Below are 26,839 nucleotides of genomic sequence, written 5' to 3'. Positions count from 1 at the left end.
TACGTTGCGTATCTAGTTGGTCTTCCTGTAGTAAATCAGCAGTGCAACAGGTGATTGCTGGTTGAGTGTGCATGGTTGCTCGGGTGAAGAGGGATACAGTGAGCTGTCTTCGCAGTCAATAGAATGAAGATCAGATAAACGGCATCTCAGAGGTGCCTACCTTAGGCATCTACTTCAGGGTGAGATGAATCTCATCTTCAGTGTCTAAATCAGAGTCCTCTCAATATCTCATTTCCTCAAATGAAGCCCATTTATCATGTCATTATGATCTACAGATTATTCAGCATGAGATACAGTGGAACTACACTACTCCTGACTCAGAAAAGCATTTAAAATACCCTCTAGCCAAGATAAGCTACATACAGTTCACAGACAACAAACCCTTACCTTCTAAAAAAACTTTTAAGACATGGATGAGAAGAACATGAGGGAGCATAATGTGGCCAAAAACCACATATTAAAGCTTGGTAGTCTGACCTTGCCCATTTTTACTGCACAACCAACATTAATTTTTTCTATTATAATTGCTTAAACTTAAATGACAATTTCCATAGCTATTGCTGGCTTTTCTTGCTTGGCAACTCAACCATAAAGCTCCTCATCACCATGTAACAATAAACATTTGTTGTTCATCTCTTGAACTGCAAATGAATGAGAAGGTACTGCTGGTCTCACTCTCCTAGGAGCGGGTATGCAGAGGGTCGACTGTGTTCAAGCAGTCACGGGAAAGGCATGACAGCCTCATCACAGAATCTGTCAGATGCCTGTAAAGCTTGGATTTGGGTTGAGAAGTTACAATGTTAGATCTGGTAAACATGGACAATTACCTGGTATTAAAATAAAGCCAATACCTCACTGAAAGAATTAACCATCATCATCATCATCATCACACTGTGAAGGTCTTGTTGAGGGAATTAGTCAGTAAAAGAGAACTCTCAGGTGTATTTTACACAGTCCGAAATGCCGAGAACAAAGCACTTTTGATGCTCTGGTTGTCCAGAATAAAGTGCAGAAGACACACATTATTTTCCTTTTCATTTTTGTTAAATATACGGATGCCCATGGAAACACTGTTCGGTAATGCACTCATGCAGCATTAGCATAGCTCAGGCGCAGTAAGAATAGTGAACATCGTATTCACAACAGTGTTGCCAAATTGCAGAGGAAACAAACCTTGGTCCAGTGAACTGAATGTGAAAACCGTGGTAGCTCTCACTGGCATTCAATACCATCTATTTACTTGTGAATTCATTAATGACAGTAATAGTCTCTGGACATGTACATGCACTCTATATCCTGACGAATGAAAAAACATGAGTGGGTATCAAAAAGAGACCACTGAGAAAATGTGAAAGCTTATTTCTCATTCAGAAGTTTTAAGAGAGACTTTTAAGATGAAGAAACAGAAACAGGAATTCATATCTTTTAAATCTTACTATGTCGTGCACTTTTAAGAAGTGTGGGTGTAGAAGAACAGAACAGCAATCATCTGATGAACAGCTGCAATCTATGCTAAGGGCCTCACTGAAACCCATATTAAATTGAAATATTGGAGACCTTTTTTAAACACATAAAAAAATCCCTCTGTGCTTTTTTGGACGGCCTGTTTATCTGGCAACTGTGTCTGTGCATATGATTCAATATTTACCAGTGATCATCATCGGTGAATTGGCAGTTCAGTAATACATAGGAACAAACTTTGTCTAGCTGGTACTAACATAATAGCTATAATGCTTCTGATTACACTCTTCTTACAGCATCTGATAAAGTCTTAGAAGGGAGGATTTGCTTAAGTGTGGCTTCTTTTCCCTTTCTTTTGCTTTTAGAAAGAATAAAAAAAGTGCATAAAGGAAAAGACAAGGAAGAATTAATATAGCTTGGCATATTAGATCCACAGGTTTGTAGTAATAATTATGCAACAAGAATGGAGGGCTTCTTACTCCATGGGACTTAGCTTTACCTTACCAACACAAAGATCCATTGCCCTTCTGTGAATACTCAAATAATGTCTTTTTGACATCACTATGTATTTTCACAAGTTAATTTGTCAGCTAACTTTCACCCCAAGTTTACAAACCTGCCTGTTAAAATCTTCAAGTTCTCCCTTTTTTCCCCATAGATCATGGTTTAAAGAGGGAAAGTATATGAAATATATGGCCATTTGCCTTTACCATTCCAGGAAAAAAAGAAACTGTGTCTCAGCTGTCAGAAATACCCCCTCATTCTTCTGCAGCCTCCTATCCTCTCCAGAAAGTAAAAAAAAACAAAATAATTTTCTTCCTATAATCAATGGGCTTTGAAGAAGCGGCAGAAGACCCTGCTAAATTTCCATTTGCAGGGACTTCCTCTCCCTCCCCTCATTTCTCTCCTCTTTTATTTTATAGCCCAGAAAACCCAATACATGTTGTCAGATCTCAACTCCTGATGCGACTTTGGTCTTAAGAGTGGAATCTCTGGCAGGCCTGGTGGGAAGAGAAGGAGGATTTGGGGGTAGCAGCGATGTGTTCATCAAGCAGTTTGTTGTCTCAAAGAAAGATGCTGCCCTGGGATGCGCGGCCAAACCAAACATGCTGTAGCTGAGTGTGAGCAGGAGTTTGGGACTCAGTATTTCTCATTTTATCAGACTTCAGAATCACATATATTCTAGTGTTTAACTTCTGCAGCAAGGTCTTGGGGTATGAGGCTATAAGTGTAGCTTACATGTTTTAAGGCAACAAAATGCTCCCTTACTAGAATTAAAATGGCTCATTTGATTATCTGTGTAAACAGGGAGCTTGTTAATCACTGCAAGCAAGTTAACTTTCGTGCGCTGCACTAGACTTCCGCGATTCTTGTATGACATTGAATTTAATGTAGGAGCTGTTCAGCATACTCGGGATTGGTATCGTTTTAAAGTATACCCACCACATAAGAAAGCTAAGACCAATGTATGTTTATAGGCTCTGAACACGGGAACTTCTCTTCCTAAACTTGCTAGTGAATTTGATACAGGGTCAGCATGCCAGAGTTGTCACCCAGGCACGTTACTCCTGTCTCGTTCAGACCTGTAGTACGATGGTTGGCAAGTCCCAACCATGTACTGCCTCTGTCTTGCACCCCGGCGGCTCCAGAATGCTGTAAGCATTTTGCATGATTGGATGGCTATCCAGACTTGCAGGGTGAATTTGATTTTTATTACAAAATTATGAAGAAAGAATGCCATAATATTGATACAGCCACAATACCACCACAATTAGGTACAATACCGCCATTTAGGTATAAATAATTTAATATCTAAATGTCTGGGGATAAAAGGAAGTATTCACAACCAGTTCATAGGGATTTGACAAAATAACTCCCAAGAAACTTTGACAGAATTTGTAAGACAAAGTCATTTGTGAATCAAAATTTGCGACAGAGAAACTGAAGAGTCATGCATGTTTCCTTTTGTGTTTACAACTCACCTATCCACCATGACTTCAATTCTTAACTACAGTTCCCTCTCCATCTGTGCAGTTTACCTGTCCATCAAGATCACAACCATTTTCTATAAATAAGTGCTGGCAATGGTCGATTTTTACTGCATGTATAGCTGGATACTTCTGGAAAACATTTTTTGATATGCTGCATAGGTTAGTAAATTTCTTTTAAAAAAAATTTACTAGTCACATCTGCAGTTTGAATGTTTCTTTCTAAAAGACAAACCAAGGCCAAGCAAGACAAAGAATCTGCTGATACACACATGTCACTCCAAGAATTCTCCTGACAAAGTTCCCACACCCAATTTAATTACTTCCCTACTGTAAAAACACTTTCCATCTGCATTTATTGTAATAGTTTCAAATCCAAAACCAACAGACTATAAAGCTAGCTAAATAAATGAATGATATTGGCCTTAGGTCCCAAGCCAGGAGCTATTCTGTAAGGCTGTGTGTCTCCAGCATTCATTTTTATGCTGATGTTTCATTTTATGTGCAATGTTTTCACTTAAGCCTTGTTTAGAGAAGAATTACCTTGCCCCAGGCTTTAAAGTTTTATGTGCCGCGCGGTGCCCTCTAGCGCCGCTCCAGCCAAAGGTCTCCCAGAGATTCCCCTGCAAGACCGACGTCGCATCGCGAATCCAGATCTGACCAAAAAAATCTCGCTCCAGGCTGTATACACAGCATCGCATGCAGGCCGGGAACATTAATCCCAACTGTATCTGATATATTCTCAAACCGAGGCCGCGGAGCTCGAAATGAAAAGCATTTTTCTTTGAAAATGCACCTTAAAAAAATGAAACTACCAGATTTAGCCTCCAGATTGACTATTTGTAACGTGGGTTCCCTTTTGCACCTGGGAGAAAAAAAGTATCCTATTCCTCAGATTTACTATGAAGAATTCAAATACAGCTCATAAAAAATTTCCTGATGTGCAGAGGTAATGACAGTACATCGTATTCGGGGTCCTCAGGTTTGCTGCAAGATCATAGTCTGATGAAACTACCTCAGACTAGGGACTTCACCATTTTTAAAGACTGGAGATGTAACAGTCTCATTTGGACAAGCAAGACACTTAAAACTATGCACATGCATAAGTGTTTTGCTAAGTTGGGATTCTCCCTGCCATCAAAGTACTTGGAAAGAGCTTGACCTTTATAATAAATTTGAATCCAAAGCAGCAGCACGGCAGATACATTTTTCTTTTAGAAATTACTAAATGAGGACTGAAGGGCAAAACATGCCTCCAGTGAAGTCCAGGGCAAAACTGCTACTGTCTTCACTGGAATCGTATTTGGACATTGAATTTTGTATTTCCTTACACACATTCAGTTCTTACCAAACTGAATGAAAGCATGTATTAATAACTGACATGAAAAGCTAATCGAAGGAATTCAGATGCAGCAAAGCTCAAGCCACAAGTATTACATTGGCCTTGGATATTGCAGGTGATCCCCAGAGGATCCTACTGCAACAGTGGCACAAAGGCATAGTTAAGGATGGGATTTGGGGGCAAGCTGTGAATTACTTCGCTTTTCTGAGTTTTAATCACAATATTAGTGTGATGACAGGTTTGTTTTGTGGCTCTTCCCTCTCAATTAAAGCTTCTGAGTTTTTGTGAAACTGAAATAGGTCTTCTAAATAGAACCAAGACAAAGACAAAAGCACTTCAAGCCACAAAACTTGAAGAAAATCATCCGCTCTTGCCCAACAGCTTACTAATCAACAGGAAGATGCACGCTTGATAGCACATCTAAAAAAATTACTACTTCACCTGCTCAAATTTATACATACACGTACATATATGTGCAAAACATGGAAATTAAATCCATTTTTCCATGTACATGAAATTAGCAAAGACTAATTGGAAAAGTTTCTTTATAAAGAATGTATGGTTTCTTCCCAACCTAGGAGTACAATGGCATGTTTTTTATAAGTGAAAACAAAGAAGTTTTGATAAAGGTGAATTTTCCCAAATAAACTATATTATCAATAAACTTCAAGACTCTAGTACGCACAAAAAGGATTAAAAAAAGGTCACATTTGTTTACACAGTTTTCCTACACTAATTAATAGAATTTATTTTTTTTTAAATCGAGCATGACCATTCAGCATTATGACACCATCTAAACTCAACAACTTAGATGCTAGCCTGCATCTTTAACTGGGAAAAGGGAAAAAACTCTTCCAGAGCGAAAACCATTAAAACTGATCCAACCATTCATTCTTTGCAAAAGAGGGTCTCTCGCGCTCTGATGCTACGTATCCGCAGCACAGCTCCGCTTCATGCCCCGCCACCGCCCTGAGGTCAATCGGCATTTGCCCTCTGGTACCGTACCTGGGATTCTGCGGCTCTGAACCATCTGACTCTGTACACGGTTTCTTTACCTGCAAAAGCAAATGAGTGCCAGTTACTCTCACTTGAAACACAACTTCCTCGCTCACGGTTCACGCACTTACAGGGCTTAAAGTGGATCCAGCTCTGCTCACCATGATCGCTATAAAATACTTCCCGCATTTTACAGCAGCAGTATGCAGTACTAAACAGTGTGTTTCATTATTATCCCATGAACAGCTGCCAACTGCACTTCCCCAGGCTCCATTAGTATGTAAAATGTTCGGCTAAAATAGCTTGGGAGTAGCCTAACTAGGAACAAAGAAACCAAAGAGCCAGGTTCCCCACTTCGAAACGAGAAAGCCATACTGTTCTCAGCTCGATAAAGAAATGTTTTCCCAATTGATACTGCTTCTGTTTCCTGCTAAAGCTCACAATAATAAACACCAGATTCTGGGGCAAAGCGCAGCGTTAGCGAAATAATTCATACGTTAATTTTCATTTTGCGAATCTGCTAACTGTATGTTAACTGTATTTTCTAATGCATCAAAGAACCATTTCCACACATATTTGCAATATATAACTACATAAAAAGTATTTCAACTTCCATATTAATCTCTGCAATACATCGCTGTTAGCTAATCAAAGGTGAAAAAATCCATCACTTTCAAATAAAAATAGAAAACTGTTCTCTTGCGGACTAGGTATCTCCTTGGGATCTTCAGGATTTCCTGCAAAAATTTAATTGCACCTTCTGGTAATCTAAATTTCTTGTACTTTCAGCAGAGAAAAAAACATTTTGCTCGCTTGTGTGCTAATGCAGAATCCAGGGCTGTGTGGGAGGTTTCAAAACTCCATTCTTAAAGCCACCTAGAAACATCATAGTCGCTCAGACTCACTTGACGTGACTGACTCAATACAAAGAATGTTCTTATTACAACCAGCAAGTGTTCGGTGACAGTTTTCAGGAATAACTTGCATCAAGAGATTCTTCTATACTTTTTTGCTACTTTAAAAGCATTTCAGAGAAAAAAATTGTGACTGTGACTCACTTCTATAGAAGTCATTGGCAAAATAGTCAACAACAACAGAAAAAGAATTAGGCTAATGCTAAGTATTTTCCCTAAATATTTTCCCAACTGAATGCCATGCAACATCACTCAGATGTCTGAGCACAGTTCTATAAAATGGTCATTTTTATTCTTCATTTGCATTCTAGATACTGAAAAAACAATATGGTTGCATACATGGTTATTCATAGAAATCAGGTTTCAGCAGCAATAATGAAAATTTCCCAATGATGGTAACTTAAAACTGTCTTTGATCTTGTAACAGGTGTTATCCAATACACCAAAAAGTAGCAAACACAAAGGATCTTCTAAATATTATGTTTTGCTTGATTTTTACTACAAAGCTTTTTTCAATCTATCCAGTTATTCAGTTTCATCACCACTATTTTTCCTCCTTGTGGGTTGTTTCTTCACTGTTCCTACTGTGCTGCTCCGTGGACCTGCTAGTCGCAGTGTATCACAGAGACAGGTGATGGTGCAGAAGCTCAGCGTGAGAGACAGGAAGGCTCACGTAACCCCAAAACTCACTCTCATAAACATTCAGATGCAAACATCGCTGCTATAGTTTTATGTGCACTACATTGTCATTAAAGTAACGTTAGGTCTGCAATACAGTAAAATACTTGAGATATAAGCACATGATCGAGTACCAAGAAAAACGCCTGCAGTGTGCATTAATATACAAAGAGAAATATTCATTCAAGTTAGTGTACAACAAGTTAGTGTCAACATCACAGGTAACTGTTCAAAAAATAATTTCAAAACCATTCAAAGACACTGAAATTGAAACTGCCCTTCCTGCAGCCCTACTTTCAGAAGCAAATTGTCTCAACCGAGTTACAGAAGGACTTGGACAGAAAAAGAATCTTTTCATTTTGCATATAAAATATAATTTAAAATAATAAAAATATAATGTATTTAGAACTATAAAATAGAATTATAAAATAGGAAAATATAAAATATAAACACATAACACAATTGAAATTATTTAAAAGTATAAATGCATCTAATTTATTTAAAGCCTAGTAAAGCTCCTTTTTCTTTGTCCCTTTAGCATATACTCACTTCCAGGCAATTTTTGCTATCTCCTTGCTGTTAAATTCATCAGCATTTACACATTCCTTTCCAATTCCTTTGCTGTTCTTATGGTAGCCACCAGTAGCACTGTCTGTCACACTTGCACTGGGGCTCAGATCTCACTCCCCAGGTCAGGGAAGTTCAGGCAGTGACTTTAACCAGTTGCTGAAGAGTCGGACAGTCACCCAGCACATCCCAACACCCTGATTTTGCAAAGTGATGGCAGGTCCTTTGGTGGGCAGTTACCACAGAAGCCCAAAGATAATTCACACATACACTAATACTATCCGAGCACGTTTAACATAGACAATACAGTAAGAGCACTTATTTTCTGAGACAGGGATGAGAAGTGCCTCTTCTCTCGGTTAAGCAATACCTGGGTACTCACAAACAAGTTGTCCTACCCCTGCTCACACTGCTACTGCATCTTTGACCAACACTACCAAGTAATTGAAATGACTGAAAGTTTATGCTTTGTGTGGTGAATATGAAAAAAAAAAAAAGGCGACAAATTTTGGTGTACCTTAAAAGGGAGTAGCAGAAAAGCCAGGGACCAATTTTATCAAGACTCACCTCCTGTGAAATGGAACAAACTTGGGGGGGGGGGGGCAGGGGGAAGTGAGTATTTTGTATTCAAGAGTACTGCAATAAAAACTTTTTTTTTTTTTAAAATAAGAATATTTCAAGTTTTCAGCTTGGTATATAGATGATGCAGTTAGTCTATGTCATTCTCTGAGGAAATGCGTAGAATAAGCACATGGTATAGACTTGCCTTTTCCTCTGAGACTAAGCGTAAACTTCATTGTGTATCTTTAGGGTCCCTTTTTGAGAGAAAAGATTTAATAAATAAAAATGTCCATACTTAATATAAAAACACTTGTCATGTAAATATTTCTCATATACATTAAGAACTTTAGTGTTTAATGTTTAATTTATTAAAAGAGGAACAGGCATGTGATTTTCTTTCAAGTGGCCATATGGAATGAACACCATTTCTCTTTAGGGCTACTCAAGTAGCAAAACACATTTTGTTATTCATAAAATCATGCCACCCTTGAAGGTGAACAGAAAAACACTGTGAAAACTTTTGATCAAAGACTAAATATCGCTTCCTTTGTCTTCAGCTGCACTGTTTTTCCTCTTAATCTGCCTTGCTGACTGTTTTCAAAATAATTAACTTTCACTAACACCACATTTATTTACATTCTCATGTGTTAAATGATATAAAAAGAACCTTTTTCTTTACTCCTTCTCTGTTGTCCTTTTTTTCCCTCTCTCTGTTTACACAGGTTTTCTCACCATTTTAGTTATATGCATGTTGCGAATCATTCACAAGAGTGGTAAGATACCAGTTTCAGTTGCAAGCTGTGCTGAAATCTCCTACCCTGGCTGCCTGCTACAAAATGTTTGAAATGTTTCAGCTACAAATCCTTAAATCGAAATTTTTGAGAAAACATGCTGTTGCGTCCCTATTTTAAAAGTCACGCCACTATGCTGCTCAGCGGCCTTAGTGCCTGCAAGTTTGGTGGCAGAATCTCAAAACTGGAATGGGGGGAGTTCGAGGTGTACCGGTACCCAGGAATCATCATTTACGTGAAACTTGATTCAGTTTATCAGCTTCTAAAAGCCCTGTTGTCACACCATTAGTGGACTCCTGTTGTAGTCTGGCTCCTGAATTTTTGGAGACCCTATCTGTATTGAATACTCTCCATTTCAAAGATGCTGGCCCTGAGTAAGACTTAGGATTACTTCTCCTGAGGGCCAGGAACTCCCGTGACATCAGGAGAGGGACTGACGTTAGCAAAACTGTCGCTCCTTACTCTGTCAGTCCCATCTCCCGCCGTGCAGGTACCCAGGCAATACCCTGAAACAGAAAAACCCTGCAGACTCAAATACAGGGAGGAACAGACGAAAAACGGGAACAAGGAGAGGGAATGGAAACCGGGGGACAAAAGAAGAACGGGATCTGCAGGGGACAAAATTAGAGGAGGGCAGGAGCCAGGTGAAAAAATTTGGCAGACGTAGGGATGGGATGTGGACAGTGGAAGAGTACTGGGGCTGGCTGGGACGGGGCAGCACGGCACAGTTTGCTCTCCTTTCCTCTAATCAGATGTGGGACTAACACCATAAACACCAGCCTGAGCATTCATTAAATATCTGTGAAACTCACTAGTGGAGCCTTTAGCAACCGATCTGCCCAGAGTAACAGGCTAGTTCTGCTACACCAGCTGAACTGCAGACCTAATTAATGATCCAAGCTGGGAAACTATACTTTGAACTTACAAGATGGTGTACAAATGTTATGTTTATCCAGAAAAATGAAGGTCTAATTTGACTCAAATTGGGGGAAAAACAGTCCGTATTTTATGCAATTTCTGCCTTCATCTCTGCCCTGGTTCAGCAGATTTCAAATATGAACACTGTATTAAGTGTCTGATACTATGAGGGCACTGTGAAGAAGAGATGCATTCATTAAACAATAAAGTTCTTAATGTATATGAGAAATATTTACATGACAAGTGTTTTTATATTAAGTGTGGACTTTGGATGCTTCAGGTTTAACAAATATAGACTGAGGAACATAGAAGGAAAAATCTAACTACACATTCATTGGAAAAAGGAGATATCCCCTGGAAAGCCCAATATGTCATGTAATAAGAGCTGCTCCATAATGCATAAGAGACTGGATTTCCACAGGTCATATTAATTCTGGCATTTCCTTGCTTCTGATGTTTTCCTTTGCAACATTAACATCCTTTTAACATGATTTTATTGGACCTCATTACACTAGATGTTAAACCATGCACTGGTCCTGCTCTATAAGGTGTTCTCACACATACACTCATGGCATTAAACTCATAATGCAACACAGGTGAGAAATCCCTTCTAACACTTATAATAAGCACAGCTGAAAAATCTTGTAACATCAGCAGTAAATTATTGTGGCAATGAATCTGCTGAGCTCCCTCATCTACTGCATCAAATACAGCCTTGAGCATCTCTCCCCACTTGGTGCAATTGGGCTGAGTAGCGCCTGCAACGTTTTGGGTCTGGAGGAAGCAGCTCTGCACGGTAGAGCTATGGAACCTCTAACATCAAGGAGACAAGAATGAGGAGGGAAAAGTACTCCTTGCAGAACCAAAGACATCTCAAAGCACATGTATGTGTTGGCTCAACCTGTGCTAATGTCACTTCTGACTGGTCTGGAGTGTGGGCAGAGCAAGCGTGCTTCTACTGCCTTGATGCTTCCCGACAGCAAATTACCCTGGTGAAAGCTCACTGGCTTCTGCTCACTGTCCAGGGAAAGGGACCGTGTCTGTGGAGCGGCCCCAGGAGAGGATGTGGCACTCGGGGGAACAGTTTGATGGAAATACATGAGAAGAATATGGCTCAGGATGTCTGTGACACTGCTATGAGAATGAAGAGTAAAGAGAAGTAGCTTCTCCTTCAAATAACTTTTAGATGCTGACTTTGACACTGTTTACATATAGTTTTATAACCATCTTGACAACAAAATCCTTAGTACAGAGACTGTCTGTACAATGCCTAGCATAACAAAGATTTCCTTTGCTACCATGACACCCTTCATTGCTACCATAAAACAAATAATGACATTATCTTGACCTACAAAAAGAGGGCAAGGGTTAGCTTAAAGATACGGTGCTGGGATTTAGTAACAAATTGTAGCTATTCTGAAAATGTACATGCCTTCAAACTAATTAAAAAAAAAAATACAAATATTACTGAGAATGCAGCAGTATTTGATGGCTAAATTCAAATAATACTATAGACATATATGTCTTGTGAAGACAATAACTCAGTGAAGCTTCTGCAAAAACAAAAGAAATGCTGAAGATACCTAGAGGAAGATCTGGGAAGAATTCTGAATAACCCGAAATTCTCAGCTGATTTTTTTACAGTAAATCACTGTTATGCTACACTTCCATAGGTCTCATAAGAGTTTCAGTTACTTAGGCCTATTAATAAGCTTACATAATATAGATATATATATAAACAGTTTGTACGAAAATATAATATGAAATTGAATGAAAATGTATATAAAAACTGTAATACTATATAGTTACTCATCATCAAGTTTTAAGTAGGTTTCTTAGTTAAAAACCCAAACACTGATGCTACTGTCGAGTGAGAGACCTTGAAGCAATAGAAAATTGATTTTTTTCCCCCAATTTTTCACAGTGCAGGCACTGTACATAGCTGTATTTTAACTGAATCACATCCTGAAGTAGATTTATCATATCTCAGCAGACCTGAAAGTAGTTCTAATCACAATGGAAGAATGAGGAAAACCGTGCTATAGGAATCAATTTAATTTCAAGGAGAAATCAACAGGAATTCACTAGAGTGAATTTAATTCACTATGACAGTATTTTTTTTTTTTTTTGTAATTAAAGGCTATATGAGCTAGTCCTCAGTGAACACAAGTTTTCAGCTCTTCTCCTAAACTAGGTTTAGCCATTGAATAGGCTCTTCCATTTTCCTAGTACTGAAATTGTTATGCTATCAACTAAAATTGACAACTCTAATCAAAACAGATAGAGTTTTGAATATGCTGAACTTTTTTTTTTTTTTTAAATGAACGTAAAGTCCAAATTACTTAAAAGGTTTGAGTATGGAAGCAGACTGCTGAAGCTGACCTTTGTAATTTATGTAGCACGGTAGATGAGACTTCATACTTAAAGACATCAGACACGTTTCCATGTCTCTCAGAGCTGGGAGGAATAAGAACACTGTGGATGTTGAGTGGGAGCTTCCAACGTGTGGCACAGTGCAGGGCTGAGAGGACTGGGGATGGGAACAGGAGAAGCCATTGCTGTTCCACCATCGCTTCTTTCTGTTTTCCATGCAAACCTTTTCTAAGACAGGCACGTTCACGATGAAATGTATCATTGCTACCCTCCTGTCTCCCCCACCTCTCCCCTAATACAGTAGTAACTCTGGTCTACAACACTATGTGGTGTACATCTAACTTGCAATGAAAAATAATCCAGAGGGGATACATCTAGTATCAAATACCTGCAGTTTAGACACCTAAATCTCTCTAGGCTTGTCACCTGAGGCTTCCTTTACATCTAACAGAAAGATACAGATGTATTTCACCTGACCTAGAGCACTCATTTTTTTCTCAGAAAGAGAGGAATTATGCCAAGATGAATTGTGAATAATGGCTGCTACTCTCCACTGACCGCTGAAGAGGATAGGTAGCGGGGAGATCATCGAGGAAATGGAACAGTGCTGCCAGAGAGTGAGGGAGTGCTCACTCTCCCCACACAGCTTGTGTGTTTCATTACATCTCCCATGAAATCCTCTTTGTCTCCAACACTGACTACAGCAATGAAGAGAGATGGCTCCTGCTAAAGTTTCATGCTTTAGAGCCTCAGCTTCTTTGAACCAGTCATTGACTAATCATTTTAAGAAGGAGCTACCACTTACAAAGCATATACTAATTTGCTAAATGCTTCTTATTTTTGAGATGAAATTCATTATCACTGCCACAACATCTTAGATTTTCCATATAAACCTCTGCAGAGAACAGTGTGGATGAAACTTCAACAGGAACCAGCCTACAGACAGGCCAAGAGGTTGCAAAACGGCACTACACTTCCCTTAGATATTATTTCACCAGGCTGGGATGATGCGTAGCGACACACTAGAGCCCTTGCTGGTGTGCACAGTACATAGAAAGTAAAGTAAATAGGGATTTAATCAATCCAGGTAAATGTCTTTTTCATACTTACAAGGAGACCATGATGACTGTTTCTTTCAGGAACACTGCGCAGTCTTAGCATTGACACAAGCCTTTGTGCTACTTAAATCAGAAAGATTAATCCAATATAAAACTGTGTTTCTATTCAAAAGTTTTACTGAAGGAGGTCTCATTAAGGTGTATATATAGCATGAATTGATAAAATCTGAGACAACCTTAACTCCTCAATTTTCTCGTGCGCAGGCTATCTTTGGGGTCAAAACTTTCCTTCCTTGGTACCTTCTTACTAGTGGAAGGATTTCCTACGTGTTTGTTTTTGCAACCTGATTAATGGGTTCACTCAGTTCAGAGCTCTAAGCTTCTTTCAAGTCTTTTATACCTGCAAACATTTTTAAAACACATTTTAAATTGCCTTTGGCTCAAGTGCACTTTAAAAAAATATCAGAGGGTGTGACGGTCAAGTTATAATTTAAGCAATTGCAACCTGTAAAGTACTATCTTCTACATTTTGAAATGCATTTTTACATTCACTGTGGGAAAAAATGGCATTCTTTTTTTCTTTTTGTTTGTTTGTGTTAGATGAAAGAAGGAAATATGCCTTCCCTTAACTGGTGGGGCAGGCAGGGCAAATGCCACACCACAATAGCACTTTTTGTTTCAGCCCGGGTTACCTAATATCTCAGAGCTCACAGAACACTTTCCCCTGCCCTGCTGGGAGGATGGGCCATCAGGCTGGCTCCTTTCCCAGAAAGAAATAAAGAAAGGAGCTAGCTCCCCATTCAGCAGTTGCAAAGGCAGGGAAGCTCCACCAGTCTGGAGCTGGGAGCAGCTCATTTATTGTCCAAGTCAGAGTCAGGAAGAAACGCTAAAGCACTAGCACTGGAAATATCTCATTCTCTTTATTCTCTCCCACACGGTCTTTTTCTCTCTTTCACCCCCTTTCTTTCTCTCCCTCTCTCTCTGTTTTTTAAGAACACTAAAGACAAACCTGTGGGCTTTTTTAGCCTTTTCAAATCAGCAGTATGTCTCATTCCAGCTGAATCTGCAAGTATACCCTTTGTGCCTTCCTGGTATCTCCAAATTGGAAATCAGCTAGAAGATACTATTCTTCATCTAGACATAGAAAAATGCTTCCTGTTTTTACTCCAGTTATGGTCCCATGATCTCCCCCAGATTTGTTGTGATCACACCATTTGTATTTTTTAAGTGTTTGCTTTTTAAATCTCAGCATTCCCTGATACCACCGATTGCTTTTCAGGAGAAAAACATACTGAGATGCAGGAAAAGAGCCACGCTGTGCAATGCTTTCTAGATTTAATCTTGTGATTCCCCAGCTCCACAGAAATATCATAAGCAAACTAGGTGTATCAAAACTGCTTTGGAGTTATCGTTTAATATTCAAAGGAATAGCAAGTTATCTCCCGTTATATGCATAAGATTCAGTGCCCCCTCAGAAAACCTGAACTTATTTTCTTTCCTCCCGCTTTTCAAAACTAACCAGGGCCAACAAATGCAAAGAAAAAAAAGTAAACTTTGAAGCTGAAATTTAAAGCAATGAAAGTCAGGAAGTTCAAAAGTTAATATTCCTATGGCTGTGTTAACTTGGCCATGTTGCAAATACATCATGCAAATACTTCAAGCTATTTTGTTAAAGGCATATAGTACTGTGCCATAAAGCATAATAAAACATGCTGTTTTCTTTTCATGTGGAAACCATCTTGTATGAGGAACAGCACAGTGTATTTCTACTGCTAATGCTGATTTCTCTACCACAAGCCAAGTATCTCTGCCACAAGGCGCCTCTCTGTTCTGAAGATGCTGGTGCCTCATTGGGACCTAGCTTTCCCTTAGCTCACCCAAGAACTTACATATTGACCTCCCCAGTAATAAAGGTCAACTTCTCTCCTTAGTCTTTTGCCTCACCAGAAAATAATCTGTCTTTCCCCCTTAAGATCAAAGAACACTTGTCACAGATTTTCCATCCCTCACTTAGAGGAAATTTAAACAAATGGCCTTGTCGATCATCTCATTCTTTCTGCTCTTCACTATCCTGGTTTCTACCTAGGAGCATAGTGATACCCAAATGCAGTAAACAACATGATCACACATTCGTCAAATACTTATCCTCACCACAGATGATGAAATACATATATGTAAAATACTCTGTTTTAGCAGAGAAGTCCTTTTTCTCTCCCTGTACTCTTTTGTTTGTCTTCCATATTTTTGATATAAGTATTGCTATGTACTAAGGTTAAAGGAGATCAGCCCCCAAAAATGTGCCTTACTCCTGGTCAACAATCTCTGGTTTCGTAGCTCCACTGAGAATTCACTCCCAGGTGCTGGGACAGCCTTGAGGAAGAAACATCTACACCACCATGAGCTTCACTGTCCTCTCTGTCTTGGAGGAGCGTACTCATCAGCTGCATTCTTCATCCCAGAGCTAAAGGGAGTTTAAAAACATGGATTGTGGTTTTGATCTATATTCAAAAAGTTCAGGAAATGCCATTTAGTGGAAAAAAAAGACAGATCTAATGTGTTCACAATACCCGGACTTGATGTGAGCTTTGTAACTAAATAGTTTTCGAAGCACCAAAGTCTTCATAAAAGTCCGGCCCATTTAATAATGAACAAATACCTGACTCGTATCATGGTCTGATAAAATGGGATGGAATTTTTTTGGGTACATTGAAAGCATTGCACGTGGATTCAGCTACACAACAACTTGTTTTATCAATGTTCCAAAGAAAGTTTCTAGGCTTGAGACTATTCAAGACAACACAGTAGACACAAGCTCTTCCAAGTGTAGCCACTCGTTCACCAGTACCACTTTTACTCTTGCTCAGATACACTTTTGGCCAACTTTTCTTCACTGTTCGTCTTATTGCAAGCATATATAGCTATAGCTGTATGAGCCAGGTGAGATCAGTGCATTACCTGCAGTGTCTGACAGCACAATCCCTGCTGTGTGACCAGTCCAGCACATGCATGTCATACAGAATCAGAAGAAATACTGATCCTTGTAGATGTCCTTCAGAAAAGGAGAAAAACTAGTGCTGTACTGCAGCTTTTCATTGCAATTTTTAGCATGTGTCTATTAAGAAGGACTCAGCTTACTTCTGTGTCTTCTCAGGAGAGATGACTGCATTCAGTGGACAGTGTCCTATGTGACACAGAGTACCAAAAATATGAGAAAATGTAACTGACGATTACTCACAGATAAAAAAAGATCATCTGACTTCTTTATTAAAGCAATTCAGTTCCACATCCTGCCCTGAACTCAGACTGTACATGCTCTACAATGTCAACTTCAATTAAACGATCTTGCAACTGGCCATTGGGTAGTTTCGCCGTGATCAGGCTCAGGAAAGGGGAGGCTTGACTGTAGCTGCAGGCAAGGATCACTCCAGACTGTTGGCTACTTCAGCTCCAGTTGAACTCCAGCATGTTTGACAGAAAAAAGGAAAATTCCTGCTCTAAATGTTGTCAGGACAATTTTGCCCTTTCTGACTAAAATAATCAACAGTTGTTGATTACAAGCAGTTGTTCACTGCTCTCCTTGACAACCCTGAAAGGCAGGAGTACCTCCATGTTGAGTACATGTAGTGAGATCTGGGAATGCAAACAGGCGGTTTGTGACTAACAGCAATAACTGCAGAAAATGACCCAGTCCCAGCTGGGCTTGCATGGGTTCCCACTGGTGCCTTGTGCTGGTTTTGGCTGGGACAGAGTTCATTTTCTTCATAGTAGTTAATATGAGGCTATGGTTTGGATTTGTGCTGAAAACAGTGCTGCTAACCCAGGGATGTTTTCGTTACTGCTGAGCAGTGCTCACACAGAGCCAAGGCCTTTGCTGCTCCTCACCCCACCCCACCAGCGAGGGGCTGGGGGTGCACAAGGAGTTGGGAGGGGACACAGCCGGGACGGCTGACCCCAACTGACCAAAGGGATATTCCATACCGTATGATGTCATGCTCAGTATGTAAAGTTGGGCGAAGAAGAAGGAAGGGGGGGATGTTCAGAGTGAAGGCGTTTGTCTTCCCAAGTCACTGTTATGTGTGCTGGAGCCCTGCTTTCCTGGGGATGACTGAACACCTGCCTGCCCACGGGAATTGGTGAATGAATTCCTTGTCTTGCTTTGCTTGTGTGCACGGCTTTTGCTTTGCCTATTGAACTGTCTTTATCTCAGCCCACAAGTTCTCTCACTTTTACTCTTCTGATTGTCTCCCCCATCCCACCAGGGAGGAGTGAGCGAGCGGCTGCGTGGGGCTGAGCTGCCGGCTGGGGTTAAACCATGACTTCACCTCGCTTCAGGAGCGGTGAGGGGAACAGCAATGGCTAACGGAGGCTGCGTGTATTCAGTCCTTTAGCAAAAGGCATTCCCCAAGCTTCAGAGTTGTCAAGCCCGGGACAAGCCAACAAAGATTTAAGCTTAAGTCTAAACAGGAACGTGGTGGTTAGGCCCATTATCTTCAATGAAATGATCCAGAATAAAGAAGTTAAGTATGTGAATATGCTTTTGTAGGATGGGGGGCTCAATTAATGCCAGAAAGCAACAGGTGGACAGAGCAAGAAGACAGGTTGTAGGGAGGATGAACAAGGTAATATGAGCAGGTAATATGAACACGATTTTAGCTCACCACCTGCCTACCCATTATCAGCTAGCAGAATCCTGTAGGCATTGTGGAAGATGGGAATTAGTTGGAGACCATGTTAAAACAGTATTAAAATAAAATAAAATTGAATAAAAAAACAACAACAACAAAAACCGCTGTTCTGCTCTTCCATGGTAGTTTTTCTCCTGGTAGTAGATCAAAGATATTCAGCCACAAATATCTGACTTTTCAACAGATAATGTCTATGAATCTGAACACGAACAAACAATTTCATCTACGAAAATAGCCCAAGCTGAAGTCATCAGCTAATTGTACAACCCTAGTATTTTTTGTACAATGCACTGAGGCTATTCCAATTAAAACGACACAGTGAAAATGTATACAAATTACTATGTTACAAATTAAAAACAAAAGTGTGTTTAAAACTGAGAAAAAAAGTAGAAGGAGAAGGTAATAAGCAATTGCACATCACATTCCACCTTGAAAATTACCGAGTAAATCGCCTGCACATTTACAGTGAACAGCTGTCCTTTTTCTTCAGTTTCATACATTTCTGTTCTTCCTCATTACTGAAGCTAATCTGTTTAGCATTGTAGCAGTAATTTCTAGCAGCTGTTGTAACATTAATAAACAACATCAGATAACCAAAAACTTTGGCAACCTACATCTATTAGAGTAAGGATGTAAAGAATTCTTTGTAGCTCAAACTACTTGCTGGTCAAAATAAAATAATCAGTTCTTTATAGCCCATATGTTGTTCAACTTGTGAAAAAATGATTTGTTAGAGGAAAGATAAAATGACACACAATGTTGCAGTATAAAAGCTCACAAACAAGTGGATATGATCTGAAGATGTATTCACATGCATTTGTATCGTCATGCAATGACATTTAGTTCATTTCTGGTTAGCTTAGTTTTCAGTGCCTCTGGAACACTTCAATAAAAGTGAAAAAAATACTACTAAGAAATGAGTGTCTTTTTTTTAAAGGGTAGGAAAAAAAGAATAATAATTTATCAGAGGCGAATCACTGATAAAATACTTTCTAATAAATGCACAGGAAAATATAATACATGCAATGTACACATACTTAGTGTATGCTAGTAAGCAGCACAGAAGCAAAATCCTATTTAGTGACACTACTTTTTATAGATATGATTTACATTTAATTATTCAAATATTAATGAATAGGTAAATTCCAGTAACATTTGCAACAGAACATTCATTAAAAATCCTATTAATATCATAGTGTTAAATGTCATTCAGGGAAATTAATAACAAAAGGATAAATGATTAATTTTATCTACACACAGGGATACAATATATGTTTGACTGTACACTAGTAAGAACAACAGCCACAATTAGAAAGCACATTAAAAATATTTACCATTCTTTTTTTCATTTCCTTTATGCTACAGTTCTTAACACAAGACAGAATAGCTGTATTTACAGCATAAAGCATGTAAATAAATCCCAAACCATCATCTAATAACATATTTTTCATTATTAGTCAATGGAGACAACTTCAGAGGCGGTATAGCTCTTAAAATGCCACAAGAAAGGACCACTTGATAGATCAGATTTCAGCTCACATATAAGTCAATTTGGCCTCTTTCTTCAGGTTTGAAAATTTGACTGGTTTATTCCAGTGTACTACTTTATCATAGCCAAATATTTTTTCAGATTTTTTCTTAATACTGGTATATTAAAAATACATTTTTTAAATATTTAAAAGTATGTTTTATTTTTTAAAATGTTCTGTAAACAAAATGGTTGAACTAGCTTTCCAGAAGCAATTAATTAACTGTTCGGGGTTTTTGTTCGTTTGTGGTTTTTTTTCAAGTTCATACCATTTTGTTTATATTTGCAGTCCTCCAGTCAATTCTTTCACTAACAGGCAATGACTTGGAATAAGGAGTTCTTCCAATATATTTTGGATGGTTTTATGCACACATCTCAAGCATTAAGTAAAAAACCTCTTTAGTTTAGGAAAGTATAACAACCAAGATTCTCTAAACTGAAAGCATTCAAAACAAAAAGAGACAGCTTCACAGTGGAGGATGAATTTCATCCACCAAGGTCAACGGTCAGAAATAACAGTAAAGCATATCGCAACGCATCTGCGGCACTTTCTCCCACAAGCGTCTGCGCGTTCGCCCCTGTTGCAGACAAACAAGCAAGTGTCCTTTGTCTCCGGCTTTAACGTGCCAAGTCTCCCGCATCTTTCGAACCCCCCTCCCTTCTCTCCTGTCTCCCTAACCTGATCCTGGAATGTTTTGGCCACGAGGTTAAGAAAGATTCCCCCATTTATCACAACCTGCCAAGCACAACAGGGTCACAGTCCCAGCCCCAGTCCTACTGCTTAACTAATCCAGCCTCGGCACAGGCACGAAACTTCAAAGATTTTTTGCCACAGGCAAAAATTAGTCCTTATTTGCTTTAAAATCCAAGTATCAATCAAGTTAAACTGTGCTTCAGTGGAGCCAGCGTTTTGAATGTTCAGAGCAACGCGTACATTTGGTTCTTAGCTGTGACTCTAATTGAATGCAGAACTCACCTGGAATAGCAATGCAAATACTTAAAGTACAGCAAAAATCTCATCATGAGATAATTCATTTTATCCAGAAGAAAACCCTTGATAAAAAGAACTGTTTGAACATGCATGCAAACACACAGGAATATGCTTCTGTGCATGCGTGCAAATAAATATAATACATGCGGAATCCCTGTTTATGTGAAATTACTTCAGATTATTTTACCCCCCGAAGGTTTTATTGTCAGTTATACCAGATGATCAGCCACAGTTATATAATTGTAAAGATCAGTTAATGACCTTTAAATATTCCTGAAATTAATAATGAAGAACAGTTATAGATTTACTGTGAGAACACATAGGGAACTTTGCTTCAAGTATTTAGGAAGCAAATCTTCAATTAACTCTAGCTAAAATAATACGTAAATTCTACTATTCTGGGATATTGCCTGCCACTTTCTGTTCAATCCAATGCAAACAATAAAATAACGATGCTTTTTAAATCAGTCTGGGTTCTTCAAGATGTATTTTTAAGTGCATCCTTTTGGGGCTAAAATGGGATTAATTTTAAAATTAGCTTTTTAAAATTCATTTTTAAAAATCTTTATAATTGAATATTGTTTAACTGTGTATTAATTCAGGGCAATGATTAAATATTGCATAGAGTAGAGAAATAAACCATGTATGATACTAAGCTCTTACATTTTCTGTTAAGCTATTACAGAAATTTTTTTTTTATTCTTCCAGCAGTATAATTGAAAATAGAGTTCATAAAAAAGTAAATAAGTAGCATATTAACGAGAGCATTAAATTCTACAAACTACTCACATACATTTTATACATAAATGTAATACAGCCATGCTCTACTTTTATTTAAAAATATGGAAACATTATGTTAAAATTTTATTCCCTGTTAAATAACATTTACTAAATAAATTTTAAAATTCGAAGTTTAAAACTTAATAAAGTGCTACTTATTTCCTATATTCTCCCAAAGTAAGTGTAACTTCATTAAAATTGAAGCGTAGCTACTTGCAAAGAAAGCAACAGAAAACAAAAGATTAAAAAGATAGGTAAGCGTGCGAATGAGACAGATAGCATGCGCTGTGGTTTTTTCACTTGCTTCCTCTATTTTACAGTAGACTCAGACATTTTATCAAACCACAGTCTGTTTAAGTTTAGAAAATAACCGCAACTTCTAATTTCTGTAACAGATGAATTAGCTTCTGTGTATGCACACTCTAACATGCGTATACGTGCTTGCATGATCACACAAACATACAGGTATTTCCCCAAAGCCAAATTCAAGTTCTTTTGCTTGATATTATCCACATTCATACAAGGTTGATGCTACTTGATTCGCTGTACCATTTAACAAGCTATACTAAGCACTTTAGTAAATCTAAAATTATCTTGGAAAAATGTTTTGGCAAGAACTATATTTTTTAATTCAGGAATTTAAAATGTTACTTGCTTTATATACGGTTTTCGAATTTACATTTGATATACTTTAGAAAATAAAGAAATTATACTGGCAGAAGAGGTAGTGAAGACAGTTAAAAGCTGTCTAGCTGAAATGCATTTCAGAAAACAGTGAACAGCCCAAGAAAAGAAACATGTAACTGGATCCTGCTGCTTGCTGCTCACCAGACCCCAGGCACAAAATCGAAGAACTTATTGGCTGTAATAATTTATCATACCTTTCTTCCAAACAGGTTCCCTACACATCACGGTTCCCTACAGCAGTGAATCGCTGTTTACAGATGACCGGGACTGGGTTGCTCTTTCTTCCCTGGGACTTTTCCTTGCTGCGCTAGGATAATAAAACAGTACTCCCAGAGTAAACCCCTCCCGCGTTTCCCTGAATGAAACGGACATTTAAGAAGCAGTAATCATTATGCCAGCTCCCATCGTGGCCCTCTGAATGCAGCACGACAGCGGCACGGCTGCTCTCGCCTGAAACACGGACCCCAAGGTAGAGAAAAGCATCTGAACACAACAGCAGCAACACGCGCACGGACTCCCTGAAGAAATAAGGTTTTAAGGAGAATTTATTCTCAAAAAAAAAAAAAAAAAAGGTCTACGCAATTGCAAAATGCATTAAACAGTTTGAAACAAATTCACGGTGAAGTAGGACTCAAATATAAACTCTGACAGGTAACGTTACAGACAAAGTTAAAGTGAACTTTGAGGGAGCAGGACTGATGCTTTAGCGTAATTACACTTCAATGTTATTTGTTCCAAACGAACGTCTAATCAACTTAGAAATGGACTAAATGGGCTTGAATGAAGTATTAGTAAATTAAATTCACTTCATTTGTACCCACAGTTTTTCTAGCTTAGGGCTAATTAATTTGAACTCAATTTACAGCTAGACACCTGTCTCAGCATACTGGCCTTGAAGCGTCTCTTACAATAATGTATTGAATAACACACCAATGAATCACTCGCAGATTTGATAAAATGTGCCATTCACAGTATATTATAGAATGAAACATTTTATTTCTTACAGCACTTAACAAGCAACCTCCTGTCTCAAGAAAAAGCTGCTCCTGAAAGAACACGACGGATTCAGTCCTATAACCTACCTAAACTCCTGTACTCGAGAGCCACTATGAACAAATGTGTTGTTCCAAAACAAAGTTTGAAACTGCTACTACAGAAATGAAAACAAAATCTCCTTCTTGGAATAGAATCTGACTGTGCAATTAATACCCACTTATACTTCCCATTTTCTCACTAAACGACATTTGCATCAATATCGCAAATTAAAATCCATCATAACCTTACCTCAGTTGTCTCTGAAGAACAGAAATGAATTCCCCAAATGTGCAAAGTCAGTTTCCAGGACAAAAAAAACCCCAAACGAAACCAGTATCTGTTATGTTTAGCACTAATTAACTTCCACTGTAGAGTGGCTAAGGCATGCAGACAGATTTTCAGGACCAAAAAACTTTTGCACCGGTCAGCTAGGATTTTTTAAGCTCGGAAATACTGAAGACACTTTGTTCTTCCTTGAACTGTCACAGCGAGCCTAGCACAGTCCGGTTACTTAAGTTAACTAAGAGGAGATCTGGATAGTAAACAAGCTTGGCTCTGTCCAATGGCTTTCCACACCCTTCTGTTTATAGTAAGATGACTTGCATTCAGAGGTCACCCCATCAACAGCTCCTGTCTTTCAGTGGGTATCTAATGTGCTGCATTTATCCCAAGGCTCTTTTAATGAAAGCACCTTCCTGGTCCCTGCTCGCCTGCTGTCGCTACGACACATCTGCTCCTTATTGTGCAAAGTCCTATTAAGCGTTAAAATATACAGAAAAGACGTACCTGGGCAAATATTCTGCAAGTAATACGGATTTTTACGGGCGCGAAGCTTGTCTGTGAATATTGACAAAATAAAGTATTTTTAAAGATCAAAGAAAGAATTTTGCCAGCAACATTCATCTTGTGAATAAAAGAAAATCAGGAGGATGGAAGATGGATGCCACTGTTTGATCTGGACTTTAAAAGTTTTGCAAATATTCCCCCAAAGGAAAACGCATGTGCCTGTGCCAGATAATATTTACTTGAATATGTTAACATGCTGGAAACAAGAGATGAGGAGCGTCCTTGTGCTGTGCTGCAAAATGACGCAGAGCCAAGAAAAACAAGGGTCAAGTGCCAGGACCCCAGTGCAAACACCAAGTCAATTCTGGGCTGAAAGAATACATGGAACTGATGGCTCTTACAAAACACAGTAAACACGCAGCAGCGTACAGCCTCCTAGCTCTCATTTTTTAGGTGTACAATGTGCTACTGGTTACAAGGGGTTTGTGATCCACCTGGCAAATGTTATTTTCTTCATACAGCGTTGCAAACCAAAAGGACAAAGCCCAACCTTACTTTTCATTAGTCTACCGGAAATTACTCATCACAACAAATTAACGGTATCTTAAAATGGGAACAAGAACGTGGTGTTTAGCATTTTTCTTCCCAAGTCCAGAGTCTCATAAAAATACAAATTGAGAACCGTTTCTAAATTTCTACGGATAGTTTTTTCCTCACTTCTTAGCCATCGGGCAGCACTAGAAAGTTCAGACCTGTTTCACGTGGAGACGTGAAACTGAAGATGGCACTCTCTCCCCATGCTAACGCAAACTTGACTGCTGCTCAGAAATGCTCTTTGAGTGAAAGTTACACCTGCAGCACATTTTCGGCACCAGTTTTTGTCACCACTACAGCATCGAAATGACAGATAGCAGCTTGGCTCTGTTAAAGCTAATAAAACATGATTGATGAACTGGGCTAGAAAGCCACGTCAGTTCAGATTAGGATATTTGTGCCATCATTTGACAGGTCCCACACTTTATTATTAGAATGTCCTGTCAGGACTGTAAGGGCCACTAACGCGTACATCCATCCAAGTTCCTGATGCTTTTTTTGTACTTAAACCTATTTATGAAGTTTAAGTACAAAAGCTTTTCCATATGAAATCTCGCTTAATTTTCACAAAATACTCATGCTTAGGAATACAATGTACTTCCTTAAACAGGTGCCTGTCACCTGCTATTATCTCATGCACTGAAATCCAAGTAATCCTCATTTTACTGCATTATGTGGCATAATAAAGGCCCATCTCTTTGACAATGAAAACCCACTGGAGCATATATAAAGTACTGGGGAGAGCATAATCAGCTTTCAGATGTTGTTTTTGACATTAGCATTGGGCACAACCTCATTCTTAACTGCCGAAACAACTAATACCTTCCATGTGGAAGGTTGCTAATGCAAGATAACTTGCAAGCAATTAGTTTTTTCACCACCATAAAAAGGGAAACAAAGGAAAAAGCTGTCTTGGAAAATGCTGCCAAGGGAAGACTGAAAACCACGGGACATATGTGGACAGTGAGCTCTGAGGCTCAAATCCTTAGACACTGCTGAATGAACTTCAGAGAGCCTTCACAGTAGCAGATGAGGAACAAAATTTGTCTCTTCTTCTACCAGGCATCAGGCAGAGGAAAACCAGCCTGATTTTAGACTCCGCAAGCAGTTAAGGAGCTCTGTACACAGGGGGTCTTCACTCAGCAGCTCCAAACCAGAGCAGACTCATTTGCCACCCCCTGCCACCACTTCACCTCTGTCCTCCTGTCCTCTGCCACAGACTAACACGTCTCTGCTTACAAGAACGTAAGGACCAAAGAAACGACCATCAGCCTTCCTCCTTTTCCCGGTAAAGCAAGATGGTTTTATCATTTCTCAGACCTGGATACCTGGAGGCAAAGTACACTCCCATACACTTTTAAAGGTGTTTATCTCATAGTGGCGATAAAAAAAATGCTACAGCATAATTCTGTGCACACAGCAGTAGTGTCAGGAGATGATCAGAGAAAATTATTACATCTACAGCACAAACTCCTTTCTCAGGCTGACAGGGGAAACCACTGTGCCAGTGTGACTGATGAACTGCTCCATCAGCCAACTGAGATTACCAAGGAGGAGAGGTTTGCTATGGACACATAAATCAGAAGTGTCTTCACGCTCCTTATTTACACCACTGTCCTAAGGACACAAACGCGACAGAAAGGAAAATAGCAGGCATTAGCAAATAAAAATTGTACTCATTTGAGAAAATATGAAAGCATGGAATGTTAAATATTGGGAAATTCTCAATTAGTTCTGCAAGGAAAAGTGTTTGGTTTAGGGCCACAGTAGGGACAATTACTTCAGATACTATTTTTCCCGTTCTACGGTTTGCTTTATACGTTCTTGTTCACTGTTTGCCTGCAATACAGAGACTGTCGAACCAAAAAAGAAAAGCTTACCAGCACACCTTTACATTTTAAGTATTGTCACAAACTAACAAACTATGCAGGACCACATGAGCTACACTTACTGTTATAGCAATAGCTTTGCAGACTAATAAAAATAGTAGTGGAGGTAGGAAAGATTTCTCTAATTTTTTTTTCCTCTAAGTGGAGAAATTGGAGAGAAGGAAAATGCTCTATTTATATAAGCGGTAATCTCTTTTTAAGATACTAATGGGAACAT

At 38.9% G+C, this 26,839-nt stretch overlaps 1 protein-coding gene across 17 annotated transcripts in view; it reads right to left on the bottom strand.

Moving 5' to 3' along the window:
* The window catches only part of EYA4 (EYA transcriptional coactivator and phosphatase 4), a 159,124-nt gene that overhangs the window by 70,240 nt on the left and 62,045 nt on the right, over positions 1-26,839 (bottom strand). For 16 of the 17 annotated variants that reach the window (XM_054822053.1, XM_054822051.1, XM_054822050.1 and 13 more), the window contains exon 3: positions 5,797-5,846. In XM_054822053.1, coding sequence (XP_054678028.1) covers positions 5,797-5,846 — 50 coding nt within the window. Of the gene's footprint in view, positions 1-5,796; positions 5,847-23,602; positions 23,827-26,839 lie in introns of those variants that run through there. The other variant, XM_054822063.1, reaches the window with a different exon arrangement.

The sequence above is a fragment of the Grus americana genome, chromosome 3 (genome assembly GCF_028858705.1).
Source record: "Grus americana isolate bGruAme1 chromosome 3, bGruAme1.mat, whole genome shotgun sequence".
Taxonomy (NCBI): domain Eukaryota; kingdom Metazoa; phylum Chordata; class Aves; order Gruiformes; family Gruidae; genus Grus; species Grus americana.
This window is presented reverse-complemented; position numbering and strand designations above follow the sequence as displayed.